The following is a 17,327-nucleotide window of genomic DNA, read 5'->3' as shown; positions in this document are numbered from 1 at the left end:
GAAGGGCTATTTTAGAGGTGACCAGGGCCGGGGAAGAGCATGGCAGGCTTGTGATATCCAGCAATGTGACACTCTTAGAAGAGAGATTAGCCAAAATGGATAAGGAAGCTGCCAGAATTTTATATATCTCAGAAGAATCTTTTAAGGCGGAACTACAATGTGAGCTTTAGCGGACCTATGTCGAAGAATTATCCAAATTAGAGCAACAAATCCTTAGTCATAAGCTTGACGTAGAGTGACCGTAATTTGTTGTATCTGAACGCTTGATTTCATTAATGAAAATATATATTTGTTCGGTATACTTTCATTATGAATTTTCATTCTGCTTAGCATAATAAACAGTAATACTTATATGATTCTTGGTAAATCCTCAGCCTTCAATGGGTTTGATGAGCCTTTACCGGCTACCGTTTGGATCAGGCTAGCATGTGAATTATCTAAGTCCGTTTCACATATAACGTTATACTAAAAGAGTTAACCCTTTTAGTGCTACAATATTAAATACGTAAACTTGGTCATTTTTATGGGAACGGACCACCCGGCAACATGTGTTAGATGTAGACTTTAGGATTTTTGGCAAACCCTTAGCCATCAACGGGTTTGATGAGCCTTTACTGACTATCATTTGGGTAGGACTAGCATGTGAATTGACTAAGTCTATTTCACATGTAACGTTATGCTAAAAGAGTTAACTCTTTTAGTACTACGATATTGAATATGTAGACTTGGTCATTTTTACAGGAACGGACCACCCGGTAACATGTGTTAGATGTAGACTTTAGGATTTTTGGTAAACCCTTAGCCATCAACGGGTTTGATGAGCCTTTACCGACTACCGTTTGGATAGGGCTAGCATGTGAATTGTCTAAGTCCATTTCACATGTAATGTTATGCTAAAAGAGTTAACCCTTTTAGTGCTACGATATTGAATACGTAGAATTGGTTATTTTTACGGGAACGGACTACCCGGCAACATGTGTTAGATGTAGACTTTAGGATTTTTAGCAAACCCTTAGCCATCAACGGGTTTGATAAGCCTTTACCGACTACTGTTTGGGTCGGGCTGGCATGTGAATTGTCTAAGTCCGTTTCACATGTAATGTTATGCTAAAAGAGTTAACCCTTTTAGTGCTACGATATTAAATATGTAGACTTGGTCATTTTTACGGGAACAGACCACCCGACAACACGTATTAGGCGCTGACTCATCCCTACTTAGGCTTCGGGATAAAATTCCCCAGACTTGGATTTTGGTGTCTTTTTCAATCAGTGAAAGACTAATCTGGCAATGCGTGTTAGGTGTTGACTTATCCCTTCTTTGGATTCGGGATAAAATTCCCCACACATGTAGGGCACAGATTATGGAGTTGAAAGATGGTGTCATCTCTTGGGGTAAAGATGAACCCGATACTGGAGAGAAAGAATTTTATATTCTCTCTCCCAAAGCTAGAGAGGAAGAATTTTATATTCAATCTCCAGTTGCAAAGAAAACTTAAAGTGGGATCTCTACTTCAAGAATCCGGGAAGGTGAAACTAAGAGTGGGATCTCCACTCTGAGAATCGAAAAGATATAGGTAACCCTAACTTTTATAGGATTGGTTACCTGATCTGAAAAATGAAATTCCGACTTCAGTCCTAACTTTTATAGGTTTGACCGAAAGGGAAGGAGTGAAAACCTTTTGTTTATCGAAAGGGAAATGTGATTTTGGCCCTAACTGTATACAGGTTTGACCAAGTGGGGGTTTGAGATAATCCTAACTCTTATAGGTTTGATCGCTTGGTTGGGGGGTTCTTGGTGTCAAGTGATAAGAACTTAACACTAAGGGGTTTGACAACCGTCAAGAATTGGCAGATTAAAATTCCAAGTATTATGTCCTGATTCTAATAATGGGAGTGTTGAGTACGCAGACATAGTATGAGTTTGAGTGGAGTAAACCAGGGAGAATTTTAGTGGACCCACCGTTAATTAATTTGATCAGTGAGGGATTTTGTGTTAGAAGAGTGTAAATCATCAACAACAGTGGGAGTTTCATGAGAGAATATTATGGCCAATCTAGCTGATCTCGGGTTATCCTTAAGAATACCTTGTATAGTATTCTCCATGAACTTCCCATTTTAGCGAGTTATCCTAAGCGTACTAAGGATAGTACTTTTTTAGGAATTTCCCATTTATTGGCATCATGATCTTGTCACCGTCTTTGGTGACTAAATGGTATGCACCATTGGAGTAGACTGTCTCTATCATAAATGATCCTTCCCATTTGGGTTGAAACTTGTCTTTCTTCTTAGAGTTAAGTATCATTGGTCGCCGGACGACGAGAACCAAATCTCCTTCCTTGAAGCTTCTTTGTTTAACTTTTTTGTCAAAAGCACGAGAAATTCTGGCTTGGTAAAACTCGATCTGCTGCTGAGCTTCCAAACGCCTCTCGTCAAACATCTTGAGTTCTTTGAGACGTTTCTTGTGTTGTTCCTCTGTCGTCATCCCTATTGTGAGAGTGATACGAAGGGATGGAATTTGAATTTCCAAGGGAAGAACAGCCTCGCATCCATACACTAATAAGTACAGAGTCGCCCCAGTAGGCATGCGACTGTAGTACGATAGGCCCAAAGGGCTTTGCCAAGTTTATCATCCCATTCTCGCTTGTTGGTTCTCACAAGCTTTGACAAAATCTTTATGATTGTCTTGTTAAATGCCTCAGCCAATCCATTTGTCATGGGATTGTATGTCGTCGATGAGACATCTTCAATTCTGAACTTTCTGCAAAATTTGATGAAGGCGTTGCTCACAAACTGAGGACTGTTGTCATGTACAATTCATCTCGGAACTCTATATCGATAGATGATATGGTGTTTGATGAACTTGACGATGTTGCTAGTCTTTACTTCTTTTAGCGAAACTGCTTCAACCCACTTTGAGAAATAATCGATGATTGCCAAAATAAAACAATCACCTTTTACTGATGGTGGTAAAATAGGACCAACGATGTCCATCTCCCATGTCTTGAATGGCCATGAAGTAGCCGATGGATGTAGGTACTCCGAGGGTTGGTACATATAATTTGCGTGTATTTGACACACGTGGCACCGTTGGGTGTAGTCAACCGCAACCCATCCTTAACCATGATTGGCCAATAATACCCCATTCTTCTGAGACGATCGTAAAGCTTGGGACCGGGCTGATATGTACCACAAGTTCTATCGTGGGCTTCTATGAGAGCCTCTTTCGCCTCTTTTGTTGAGAGGCATTGAAGTAGTAACCCATCGTACGTGCGATAATATAACGTCTGGGTAGTTGAGTTGTAATAGAATCTCAGTGCCCTTCGTCGAACTGAGTCCTTTTCTTTTATGTCTTGTGGCAAAATTCCATGCATGACGTAGTCGATGATGGGAAACCGCCAATCTCGAGTTTGAGTTTAATTTTGGTCGTGTGCACCTCTTTGATATCCGAAGCGTACTTTGGTACAAAAAGTTGATGAGTTATGATGGTGACCCATTGTTCTATGTCGGGAGGTTGTGCTAAAGATACTGCTAATGCCGCCAGCGCATTCGCATATACGTTCTGGAGACGCGAGATGTATTCGATGAAGAATTCTTTGAACGAAGCTGCCATCTTGGTGGACACTTTGTGGTACGGTATCAAATCTTGATTCCTGACTTTGTACTCTCCTCGAACTTGGTTAACTATTAGCTGGGAATCACCAAAAGCTTCAAGATATTCAACCCCCAGTTCTTTGGCGAAACTGAGTCCAATAAGCAGCGTGTTGTATTTTGTAACGTTGTTGGAGTATTTTCCTATTAATGAGTAGGCTCGGGGCATCACATGCTTCTCCGGGGAAACTAGGACGATTCTGATCCCTGCGGAGATTCTAGAATTACCGGGAGTGTTTGCCGTATTGGTTGCTCGGGAAGCGCCATCGAAATATAATTACCACACATGTTGATGGGAAGTAACGTTGACTTCGTGGGTTTCATCCGGCAAATCTTCATACAGTTCGGCTACATCCGTTGTAGGGTTAGCTGCTAAAAGATCACAGATCGTCTGTCCTTTGACCGACTTCTGCTGTTTGAAGTGCAGATGTATTGGGATAGGAGTAGGGCCTATTTTTATAATCTCCAATTCATAGAGGCAGGTTGCGACATGAATATTTAGACTGGGTTAACATTAGAAATGACATAGATTGTCTGTCCAACGAGATAGTGTCACATCTTTTGGATGGCAAACACCAAAACAAAGCATTCTTTCTCGATCATTGGATAACGAGATTCAGCACTTACCAAAGTTTGACTTAAGTAATAGATAGCTTGTTCGTGACCGTTGTCATCATCTTGTGCGAGCAAAGCACTTAATGAGTGGTTCATCGCCTTAATTTAGATCAAGAACGGTTTATCCAATTGCGGTGCTACGAGAACAGGAGGATTCGCCAGATATGCTTTGATATCCTCGAATGCCTTTTGACAAGCGTCATCCCAGATGAATGACACACCCTTCTTGGTGAGCTTGGAAAACAATTGGTATTTCCCAGATAGATTCGAGATGAACCGATGAATATAGGCCAATCGCCCTTACAATCCTCTGAGTTCTTTAAGGTTTCTTGGAGGTTGCAACTCATTTATTACTTTCAATTGTCGGGGTCAATGCGGATACCCTTCGTAGTGATGACGAATCCCAAAAACTTACTACAGTACATTCCGAGGAAAGACTTGGTGGGATTCATCTTTAACTGGTGAGTTCGCATGAGATCGAACATCATCCTCAAATCTTTGATATGGTCATCTTTGTTATAGCTTTTCACAACTAGGTCATCGACATAGCATTCAACGGTCTCAGGAGATGTTCCTAGAAAATCTTTGACATCGCTCGTTGATAGGTGGTGCCTACGTTCTTTAATCCGAAAGGCATAACCATATAGCAGAAGACACCGAGAGAAGTTCTGAATGTAGTGTGTTTTTTGTCATCTGGGTACATCTTGATTTGATTGTAACCCTAAAATCCTTCCATGAAGGACATTCTCTCAAATCCGTAGGTGTTATCGATAATAACATCCATGATTGGAAGAAGGAAATCGCCTTTTGGGTAAGCCGTGTTTAAGTCTCTGAAGTCGATACAGATCCTGATTTTCCTGTTCTTTTTAAGGACTGGTACGATATTTGCTAGCCAATCGGGATATTATTCTTCTCTAATAAAGCCAGAGTCAATCAATTTCTTGACTTCTGCCTCTATTGCCTCCATAATTTGAGGACAAAACCGTCTCTACGCCTGTTTTACGGGTTTAGCATCCGATTTAATGTTGAGGCGGTGCATCGCTACATTTGGGTCAAGTCCGGGCATATCCTCATAATTCCAAGTGAAGACGTCTATGTATTCCCTAATGAGGGCAATCAACTCTTCTTTCTCATCTGGTGGAAGGCTATCACTGACGAATATGTGTTTCGGATTCTCTTTGTCTCCCATGTTCACCTGGACCACTTTGTCTTCGGTGGGTGGTTCTCTTTGCTCGAACCGATCCCCGTACTGAATATTCAGATGATGAATCCACGGGTCTTTCCAAGTGGGCAATTGATCATCTTTCTCTATTGTGGTAGGATCGATCGTGGCCATATTCGACATCAAGCTTTTGATCATCTTTCCAAGGCTAACATTGGAATCCCTATCGGAAGAATCGGATGAGTATTCATCCTTATTTGATAATTGATTGAGGACTTGCCAACAACATTCTTCATCGGATGAAGAAGCGTAGCCTAGGACCCTTTTATAGCTATAGTAATTGTTGGGTTTTCCTTTTGGTACATAGGCCAGACGAGGTGGAATTCGTGGGCCTCGACCAAAACAAAGACCTTCTTGAAGTGTAAAATTATATCCCCATTTCTTCATCAAGTTTCACGATTGTTGACTATATTTGGAAAGACGAGGTTCGGGTTTCTCTTCATCACTATCTTCCTCCAAAAATAGGTTTGACAGTGGAAACGTCTCCCCTTTGCTGAAAACCAACTCTCTTCCACCCCCTGCCTTACGGCAGAGAAGAACGTGTTGTTCCAAATGAGCCTTGGACATGCTTCGTCATCAAACAAGATGACCGAAGTAGCATGTGTATGTCAGGGTTCTCATACAGGCCGTGCATTACACTATCAAGATACGACGAATACTCTAAATCATCATTTATTACTTCCTTGGCAAGTTGCCAATTACAACTATCGTCTGACGATTCACCATCGTCAGGGCTGATTACAAAGGGTATAATATCATTTACTACAATACCGCCATTGTAATCAAGCCCAGCTTTGGTATCAGCTTCCTTTCCACTGTCCGTGCCTTGGGCCGATGATTTAGTATCGGATTAAGCACCGTAATGAAGGGAGTCATTAAAGTAGTTTTCTAACCCCTTAAACGGTTGCTTATCAGCGACCACCATCTTCACCTCATTATCAGTATCTACATATTTTAAATATTGATGAAGAGTGGAGGGAACTATAAGATTAGTATGGATCCAGGGTCGACCCAGTAGTAAGTTATAGGAGGTTTCAGCAACGATCACGTAGCACGTGACTTCGGATTTTAAATCCCCAAGTTGTCATTTTATCCATATTTTGCCCAATGGTCTGGACCCAATGGTATTGAATCCATAGATGATGGTGACTGTTTAAAATAACCTGCTTGCAGGGATCCTAAGATTGTACATCAGTCAGAGTGGCATGATGCTGACAGCGGAACTCGGATCAACCTGGATCCGGTTGACAACACTAGAGCCTATGTATCCGGTGAAGTATAAAGGCCTATCGTGTTTTGAGTTTCTGACTTGCATATCATCTTTAGTGAATGTTATGCAAGGGAAATGCTTGGCCGTCAAATCGTAGTGTTGAATTGGTGATTCCGGATCTTTGGGAACTGGTTTGATGTGAGTGAGGAATACGTCGGCATCAGCCAGGGATTCTTACAAGGCTTCCCTCGTATCTTTAGAGAGGCGCAACAATTCATACAGGGTTATTCTCGCTAGGATGTTAGCTAACTGAGTCATAACATCGAAGCAATATGGTATGCTCAAACTCCCCGGTTTATCTCTTCCAATCGGACGATTGAATCGAGCCTGCTTCGGATTTTGAACCTCCTGAGTGTTGGGGTTCTTTTCCTTTCTACTTATTAGTTGGCTACTGCTGGGACTTTGCTGCAGGTGTAGGGGGAGTCGTAGCCACCCCCAGCTCCGCCAATGTTTTAGCATTTGGGTCAGAGGCGTCAGGATACTTATAGTGGTATTCGTTCCTGCCCCTGGTAGCGAAAACTTCTTGTTCATCTTCGGAAAGTGATAAAGTGGGGATTACTTCATCATCTTTCTCAGGAATTGATGTAGCGGGACAACTGGATTTATCCCTACTTTTGGACTTCTCCTTAGATGAAGAGCTTGCCCATTGCTCATCATCGAGCAAATCTGGGTGGACCCAAAGAATTTCGCCATTAGGAGTCATGTGCTACACAAGTCCCTTCTGGTGTTGTCTGTGATGATCATCGTTAATAGTTTTCACCTTCACCTTTGAGATCGCCTCTATTTGAAACCATGATAAAGGGACCGAGTTAAACCTGATAGAAACCACATTTGCGCCCACTTTCTTTTCCTTAGGCTGCTTTGGAGTGATAATACCCACATCGATTAGGACTTGAATTTTATCTTTGAGAGCGTAGCACGTCTTTGTGGGGTAGCTTAATTTTGTCGTTCTCCAACAAGTATTTGAAGATATCAGGCACCTCATCTACTTTGAAAGAATATTCCTTCGGGAACTTCGGTTCAGAAGTCTTCTGCTACCTTGGAGACCGTTGTTTCCATTGAGGCATTTGCTGCTTTGGCACTTATTGTTGCGGCTGCTGTTGGGTTTGCAATTGGAATGTCTGATTTGCAACCACTGCATTTTCCTATGCCTTTCCTTTACCACGGGGCGTGAAGTTCTGTTTTGGGGCGTTATTTGTCGGTTGACTCCTTTCAGCTTTCTTCCTCCTGATAAAGCGTTCGGCTTGCTCCCCACGCACTTTCAATTATTTCCATGTTTTGGATGGTGTCATGCCCATTACCTCTAAATGTCCAAAGAGAGGTTGTTATGGTACGTTTGGAGAATGAATTACTCCGTGACCGGATCTCGGTAGTTCATAGCCTTATTCCGAAAGCGTTTGACAAAGTTCTTAACCAGTTCCCCATCTTTATGCTTCTCATCAAAAAGTATCCCAATTGACACTTCAGTGTTATCGTCGAAAAAGTTGGTAAGAAACATGCTCTCCATATCATCCCAGCTATTGATACTTCTTGGCTTAAGATGGCGGTACCAATCGAAAGCAGCTACACGAAGGGTTCCTACAAATGATCGTACCATCAGGGGTTCATTGCCTAAAATGACCCCTAGATGAGACTTGAAGTAAATCAGGTATTAAGTGGGCGACCCCTTCCATCGAACAGCGTGAAGTTAATTAGGTTGAACTTTGTCGGGTACGGAATTGATTCCCACTCCTTTGGATAAGGGCGCGGAATACCAGTCTTCTTTATCTCTTGAGTAGACATTAATGCATTGATTTTGCTCTCTAAGTCTCTCATCTTCTTATCCTCACTTGTATCTTTCTTTGAACGTTCTTAGGTAGAAGTGACGTAGTCTTCCTTCGTGTTATTATCATTCGAGGGACCATCCCCAGCATTGTTTTCAACGAAAGGGGTATTCATATTGATATTCTCTTTCGCTTCCCAATCACTATCAACTTGGTTGGGATTATTGCAACGGCTAGACTCTCCTTGTTGATTTGTCAGTGCTACAATTTGTTGGTTGTGCATATCCCTCATTTCTTACATAGACATTTCCATTTCAAATTTAAAACTCTCTTTCTGCTTAGCTAGAGCGTCCTCAAGAATTTTAGCCATTTGCGCAGCATTGATCATAAATGACTCATAGGACTATCCTACGCTTGATTCTATATCATCGGAAGCCATTACAGAACAAGCATCTGATGTTTCATCATCTGAGGGTAGTCCCTGTTGCATTCTTTGGTAATCCCTTTGTCTAATGGTTCCTGATCGCAATCGGGTCATACATTGGGATACTGCTAAGAACTGGTCTGGACTAAAATATCGTGTCGCCTTCTCTTTACTAGTCATATTGACGGACACTACTAGAAATTCATCGTCTTGAACAACCGACCTTCTTTTACGGAAATGCCTCGGCTTGGATCTTGACGTTTCAGTAGAAAGTCTTTCAAATATTAAGACCCTCTGTGAAGCGGTCTTGGAGCAGCTACACTCTGATAATACTATCCTGATGAGCTTGGTACACGAACAGTGGGAATCCATTTCTCGTGTACTTCTCTTTTGAGATATGCGTGTACTCTTAGCCCGATAGTACAACTCATCGATAGGATTACTGGAGCAACCTATCGTATGGAGGTAGGATTTTCCAAATCTAACGTCATCGTCTTCTGACAAACACGCTTCTCTTTCTTCATTGGTGTTCTCAAGAGTCACTCGTTCAGAACCACGCCTTTGTGAGCGCGAGGCCCTAACGGGCTCTTGGACTTCAACTCGCAATCCAAGGTGAACGGCTACAGGTACTTTCTCAACATGAGAGTCCTTTGACTTGTTGGGGGGACGCGTATGACCCCCAGTCTGACGAGTAGTTTGGGGTTCACTTGCTGGACCCAAGCGTTCTCTAATTAGAGTTTTGCCTCGGTCTTCGTGCAAATGACCGAGATGATCAGTAATCTTCATTTTGAATCTAGATAAGTCCACACTGTTATGAAGATCCAAGGGAGGTGTGGAATTTGTTAGGACAGGAATAAGGGCCGTCAGAGACTCGAAAACGATCGTAGGAAGTGAAACGGGAGCAAAACAGGCCTTGGTGGCTCAGGAGGTGGCGCGAGCCACCATTTGGTGACTCGGCCTTGGCCGAGCTAGTAAGTGGTGACTCGGCTTAGGCCGAGTTAGTAGATGGTGGCTCGACCTTGGTCGAGCTAGTAAAAGGGGGCTCTACCCTGGCCGATCCAGTACATGGCAAATTCTCTTTTCCACCGATTTCGGGGGTTTTTTTGCCCTTTTTTCTCCATACTTTGTGTAGTTTTGGTGCTTTTTAGGCCACCTCTTCTTTTTGCAGTTTCTTGGCTTTCTACATAAGGATTCTAGCATGCGCAAGCAATGTGTGGTGTTTCTGAATGTGTTCCTTAAGGGTTGAACGGGTCCTTTTGACGCAGACCCACTCATCCGTTGCTAGTTTGGAGGATAAGGTATTCACTCACTGTTGTGACGATTGGCGCCTCCTAAACTTTAAATTCGCCTCATAACAGATCCCGTCAACTAGCTCCAAAGCCTTGGCGAGTTAGTGTGCGAGGCGATGACGTTGCCTTTGACATGCTCTCTTTGATAGAATTGGCGCCCCTTCTGCAATAAGCTCCTTGACCAAGGAGGGTTTCAAATCTAAAAATTCAACTTCTTCAGGCATCATAGGAGCATTGGGAGATGCAACTGCAGTAGTGATAGGGCAGAGATTATCATCTTGGATCTTCAGATCTGAAGACCAGCGAACTTTCCTTGTGGAAGAGATCTTCTTGCTCTTTTGAGGGGAAGATCGTCTAGAGGAGGAAGACATATACTCCTCTTACTTTTGTTGGTCGAACTCGTATTCGACCTCTTCGTCAACTGGGATGAGGATCCTTGGTTGTGACACTATAGCCTTCACAGAAAGGCCGTTGGCTCCCACTGTGGTCACTAGTTTGTTTTCGTCAAAAGTTGAATTTTTCATTGTCGTCAAACCTGTTACACCGTTTATCAATTACAAGTTCAAGTTGATCTTTTTATAAGATCTTCTTACAATAAGAAAAGTGAAGATTACAACTTTATGAAACAAAACACAGCAGTAGTTTATCTCCTGTTGCTTTGTGTGGGATCTTTGCTTGTGCCGGGGACACGTTAGTCCGTGGACCGCCGCGGATCAGATCCGGTTAACAAGTGTAATTATGCTCTTGCTTCACGAAGGAAACAATCGCTGCAGCGATAATCACGACCAAGCGAGATTGTGGCTCTTTTTGAGATCAAAACTAGGTTTGATCCAGAGGAAAGAGGGGGGGGGGGGGCCAAATCTTTCGAAGGCTTTTTCGGATTTTCTTTACGAAAAAGTTCGCCAAGATATGAGAATTCTCCTCTGAAATTTATAGTTTACTGCTCAATTTGACAGCACCTCGCCCTCAGATTTCAGATCCCCTCATATAAAGACCCTGGGATTCTATTTATAGGCTTTTGTCACCATGTTTTCTGAAAAGATGAAGTGTTTTGACAACATCTATAGTTGATAACCGTTCAGGCACACTTAAGGATAGCTTCAGAATAGTTGGGGAGGTCGTGAGATGAAAGAATTCTAATAAAATATCAAAATCCACGCTTTAGGAAGTTTTGGGAGGCCAAATACGTCGTGGTGGTCATAGCTGTGTGAACCACCATTTGGTGACTCGTACAGGTGAGATTCACCATTTGGTGACTCGCATGCGTGCGAGTCACCATTTGGTGGCTCGCACTCATGCAAGCCTCCTAGCCTGCTGTTGTGTCTTCTTGACCCTTTTGGCTATTTGTATCTCCTTCGGTTTGCTTGCTTTGCCCCTTTATGCATGTTTCGTCACTTTGTTGACTTATGCGCTTTACTGATTCGCTTTACTGATTCGGTTCATGTGTTTTACCGGTGTCAGATAATCTTTTTTGACTCGAGTAATGATGTTCATCATGTTCTCTTTGTCTTGAGCTGTGTGTGGGAACCCATAGGCAATTTTTGATGCCTACACATATAATACACTTGTTCGTTGCTTTTCAATGGTCTTGTACTTTTAGCGAATGGGAACACCATAACATGGGGGCCCTATCTCCAATGTCTCTAGCCGGTAGAAGCCAGTTATGTCTTAAAGATGATTCATGAGTGAACTTGCGGGAATCACCCAGGATTTAGAATGCTAGCACAGAAGGAAATGCAGCGAGGCTACTATTGGCCCATGATCCTAGTTGAGTACAAGAGACTCGTCTCTCGATGCAAGACCTGCCAGTTCTTCTCAAGTATACCACAAGCTTCGGTAGATGAACTATTTCTTCTCATACGCCTGATTCATTTTGCTTAATGGGGATTGGACTTATTGGGACCTCCCCTAATAGCTTTAGGGCAATAGAAGTTTTTGATTGTTTCCATTGACTATTTCACAAAATAGATAGAAGCTGAGCCTCTGGCCAAAATCAGCAAAAGCAACCCCACCAATTTTATGTGGAAATTCATTGTCTATGAATTTGTGGTCCCCACTTCTTTTGTCATAGATAATGGTACTCAATTTCACAGCAAAGACCTCTATAGTTTTTGTGAAGAATGGAAGATCCAACTCAAATTCACTTTGGCTACACACCCAAAATGCAACGGGCTTGTAGAAGCTACAAACAAGTGCATACTTTAGGCTTTGAAGAAAAAAGTAGACAAGGCTATTAGGAAATTGGGTTGAAGAGATCCCTGGGATTTTGTGGTCGTATCGAACCACTCATAAAAACTCCACAAGGAAAATCTCATTCAAGCTAGCATATGGAGCCGAAGCGGTCGTCCCAATAAAGTTGGTCTGCCAACCATCCGACTACAACATTTTGACAAAGAGGCATACTCAACACTACGAGTTGGAATTGACCTTATTGATGAAGTTCGAGAAGGCTCACTTAGATCACAGGTTACCAAAAAACATCACATCGCCCAACACTATAACAGCAACCAACAGCACATCGTCCGACACTACAGCAGCAATGTACGACCTCAAAGATTTCGTCTTAGCTTGAAATCGAGGCCCACATTCACATGGGTTGGGGAGTGATTGGGAATTAGAATAAGTGGATGGGAATAAGACACCTCACTACCAAGCATACCCATTTCTATATATATATATATATATAGAGAGAGAGAGAAATGGAGAAACTTGGAGAGCGCTGGCCAGCCACTCCCCAGCAGTGCGCTGCGAGGGCTTTGTTCTTAAAAGAGGCCAGCGATTTCTCGGCTCAAACAAAAGCGCCTCTTCTCACTCTCTCTCAAAACTGGCCAGGCGAATCTCACCCCAACAATGTAACTCCCTCCAAAACCCCCAAATCACCCCCAAACGTCGCCGATCCCGACGTCCGCCCGGATCCCAACTACTCCCGACACGGCAGCTTCCGAATCCTCCCAACGCCGCTGATCCCGACTCCCGCCGACCCGCTCCTCCACGGCACTGTCGACGCCAGTTCGACGCTCACCGACCGATCGACTCCTCCACGATACCGCGACGCCCCGCCTCAACTCCGCGGCGACCATCTCGAGATCCCCCTGCCTCCGCATCCAGCAATTCGACACCAGTTGCACATTTGCGCGCCCCTACGTCTCCGGCCGACCCACCCCAGCCCTCGACTACGGCCCGCACATCTCCTCTTCCCCTGTGAAATCCCCCAACCCTGCTGTCAGATCTCGATCTCCCTCGAGCTCTCTCTCGAGATCCACCGCTCCGCCAACATCCCCCAACTCCGACGAAGCTAAATTGTTGAGTATGTCTGGACTTGTTCCCATTTAACTTTTTGTTTGCTTTTCGCTTCCGTATTCCACTCCTGCATCACATGTTAGCATTAAATTGTTGAGTTCAGGGTAATTTAATGCATGGTTCAAGCATGTTGAGAATATTTGATTTTACTTGAGAGAAGCTAAAACAAAAAAAACCGTACAGATGGCTAAATGATCAAGCAGGACCTTTTGATTTGAAATCTACATGTACAAATGACTAACAAAGGTATCAGTTTGGTATTTCTCAGCATGAGCTTTGCTGAGAGCTATCATTGAGCAACACACTATCTATGAACAGCAATCTTTTTTTCTTATTTTCTTTTCTAATTTATCTCAAGGGAAAGCAAGCATTGCGTGTGAACTTCTTTCCAATTATTTTGTACACATGGAATTTTCTTTCTTTTTTGCTTCCTTTCCACTGTTTGATTTCCCTCTCGCTCATCTTTCCAATGGAGTCATTCAATCCATCCTCTAGCTACAAATGTTGAGAATATTTGATTTTAATTTATTTATTGACAGTTTATTGATTTTAATACATTCTGGATACTTCTGAAGTTAGTTTGGTTAAAAATTGGAATACTTGTGGCACAGGTTGTTGGAGCACAGGTTGATGGGTCATACTTGTGGAACAGGTTGCTAGATATTTTCGTTAATACTTAATGGATGTCATCAAGGCGTTGGAGAATATGCAAACAGCCTACATGGACTTGATTTTTGTTGTTGTTGTTCTTGTTACTATTTTATGGAGACTTGTATGTGGCTGTCAAATGGTACCTGTGGATTTTTCTCATCATGAACTTGTTACTATTTTATGGAGACTTGTATGTGGCTGTCAAATGGTACCTGTGGATTTTTCTCATCATGAATATTCTCATCTTGTATATAATGCAAACAGCCTATATGGATATTCTCATCTTGTTACCATTTTATGCAAACAACCTTCTGCTCATTAATGGCTTGGGATCTGTTAATGCTCCTTTGACTCTTACTTCATTTGTCTAGGTCTCTGATGATAAATATTGCTTACATGCAAGTTTTGTGGGGTCTTTGTATCATAAGTACCTGTGGATTTTTCTCATCATGAACTTTGACATATTATAAGTTTTCACCAGGAACCGAAGATCTAAGCTGTGGTGGAGCTATTACATTGTAAACATCCAAAAACTAATATTGTAAACATTCAACACATAACTTACAAATCATATCACATGTTTTTTACAACGAAGAAGCCAACAAATATTACAACGATACATGCTATAAACAGTAATATTGTAAACACTAAACCTAACGCAAAAGCATAGATGAGGGTAATATCAGTTGGACGTTGAACTGGTGTCTGGACAGACATTGAGCTTGACGCTAAATCACGATAGATGATGTGCTTCTCCCATTCAATCAAAGCTTCTTCGTACGTTGCATACCCTTTGTAGGAAGCATTTGGAAATTTATCAACTTGAGATATACATTCCTCCCAATTATCAAATATGCCACATCTTCAACCTCTCTTCACGATATAAAACCTCTTTCTTGCCATGAATAACCTGAAATACATAGAGTTCAACAAGCTCGAATCAGCCTATTAACAAAAAACAGCCACGAGAGCTCAACAAGCTCGAATCAGCTAATGAGACCAAAAAACAGGCCAAAAAAATCTCTCTATGTGGACCTTGAAACAATAAGGGAATGCAAACCAGTTAATCGTGAAAAATTCTCTCTATATGGTAAAGACACCTGTCCAAGACGATACAGATATCAGATGTTTGTATGAAGAAGTGCTCGAAAATATGCACTCCAAAGTATCTAGTGCACGATTATTGCTGTTACTTATATTTTTCATCTTTAGTTACTATGGCTGTGCTGTTTCTTAGGATTCCCTTTTTACTGTAATATTAGCTTGTACCCCTTTCCTTTTCGGGGAGGACTTTACACTTGGTTTCTTGTATTGTTTTATTAATTTCTCCATAAAAAGAAAGAAGAAAACAAGAAAAACTAGAATATATTTTACTTTATTCAGTAGCAAGTAATAGCAATCTGGTATAGGGGCAACATATGCATAGCTTACGAGCAGAAATGTCAACACAAATTATGAACAAATACATGTAGAAATATATAAGCAAAGAAGGATTTTGGTGCATTTGATTCCCTACCTTCAATAGACTCGAATTACTCGACTTCTCGTTTGATTGCATATCAGTCCGTTGTCTCTTCTTCATGACAATGTTGTGAACCTTATCCAGTTTCACTATAGAATTTTGCAGTAATTCTGACCTCTCTCTAGTAAAAGACAAGCCCATTAAGCAAATAGATTTAAAAACATTAGGCATGCTAAGCTGCGAAAACAGAAAATCTTTCAGGTTTACGACTTACTCTGCCCTCGAATGATTCTCGTCGATGCATCTTCTGAATCGTTTAAGCTCATCCCAGGATACAGGGGGTAGGGGCTTTGATTGCAAGGATCCAAATGGATAGTTCTCAACAGAAATTCCAAGAACTCTCCTCAACTCCCCCGATCGAACGTTCCTCAGCCCATTAATGGGGAAAGGCTCTAGTGACTTATACTGATAAATTGGAATAGTTTCGGCATTTCTTGATCCTATTTGCCCAGAAACCATCATTCGATTCTCTATACTCTCACGAGAACTCCCAGACCTATCCAAATTCGAGGTAGAGTAATTTCCCCGCTGCCCATTTGGATGGACAGAAGCAAAGCTTATTCCATTGAGACTGCTCTTGGGGTGTCGTGGAGGAGTCGGGGCTGGTCTTGGAGGCGAGACTCCTGGGTCGTGGCAGTCGGGGCCTGGCGGCGTCGGCGGGAGACTAGGGCGTGCGAGGCAGGATGTCGAACTGGTGTGGAATTGCTGATGGCGGACGGGGGGATCTCGAGATCGGTGCCGAGTTTGAGGCGGTGGCGCTCGCGGTGTCGGTGGAGGAGTCCGCGATCGGTCGGTGAGTCGCAACTGGCGTCGACAGATTGCCGTGGAGGAGTCGGGTCGGTGCGGGACGTTCGGGCCTATCAGCGGCGTTTGGGGGCATTTCGTGCGAGGTATTGAGGTCGGCGGGAGTCGGGATCGGCGCGCGCTTGGGGGGATTGTGGCGGTTTTGGAGGGCAGTTCCAATTTGGGGTGAAGATCGCATCTGGCGCAGTTTGACGGAGAGAGAGAGTAGAGCGCTTTGTTGTAGCGGGAGACGAAACATCGCTTTTTTTTCAGAAATAGCCCTCGCAGCGCAACACTGGGAGAGCGCTGGCCAGAGCTTCTCCCAGTTTTCTCATATCTATATTAATATATAATATAGTATATATTATATATCATATTATATATATATATATAATATTATATATATATATATATACGACACACACACACACACTATACCTGTCGTACGTGTGTGCGTGTGCCAACTGTGTGTATCCCTTCTCTTTCAAAAGGTTTTACTTGTACTTGTTTCCAAAAACTAATAGGCTCTCACAGCATTGAGGCGACTTTTGACATTTTCTTCGTTCTCCGGCAATTTTTTCAATAATGCGCTTCTTCTGGCTAAGCGTTCGTCCGCTCCGTAATGAGGCAAGGATCAGCTTGTTGCAGAAATTCTGCTCCAAAATGCACTTAATGGAGCTTGAGACATACTTCGATCTCTTTGACATTCCCCTAGCATTGACATTATCGGTGCTAGAGAGGAATTAGGCAGTGTATGATCATGACGATGTTGTTGCTCCAGTGTATATCAGACAGTTAGAGTATGGCCTTCACCTCCCGCTTCATTTGTTTCTCTACCAT

The 17,327-nt window shown here is 42.6% G+C and overlaps 1 protein-coding gene across 1 annotated transcript; it reads right to left on the bottom strand.

The window, feature by feature from the left end:
* LOC109842739 lies at nt 14,727-16,342 on the bottom strand. Its single transcript, XM_020411615.1, has 3 exons — nt 15,919-16,342; nt 15,699-15,825; nt 14,727-15,092 (listed from the first exon to the last, which is right to left on the bottom strand). The coding sequence occupies exons 1-3, from the start codon at nt 16,164-16,166 to the stop codon at nt 15,030-15,032; spliced, it is 438 nt and encodes a 145-aa protein (XP_020267204.1). The 5' UTR covers nt 16,167-16,342; the 3' UTR covers nt 14,727-15,029.

Source organism: Asparagus officinalis, chromosome 1, assembly GCF_001876935.1.
Source record: "Asparagus officinalis chromosome 1, Aspof.V1, whole genome shotgun sequence".
Classification (NCBI taxonomy): domain Eukaryota; kingdom Viridiplantae; phylum Streptophyta; class Magnoliopsida; order Asparagales; family Asparagaceae; genus Asparagus; species Asparagus officinalis.
This window is presented reverse-complemented; position numbering and strand designations above follow the sequence as displayed.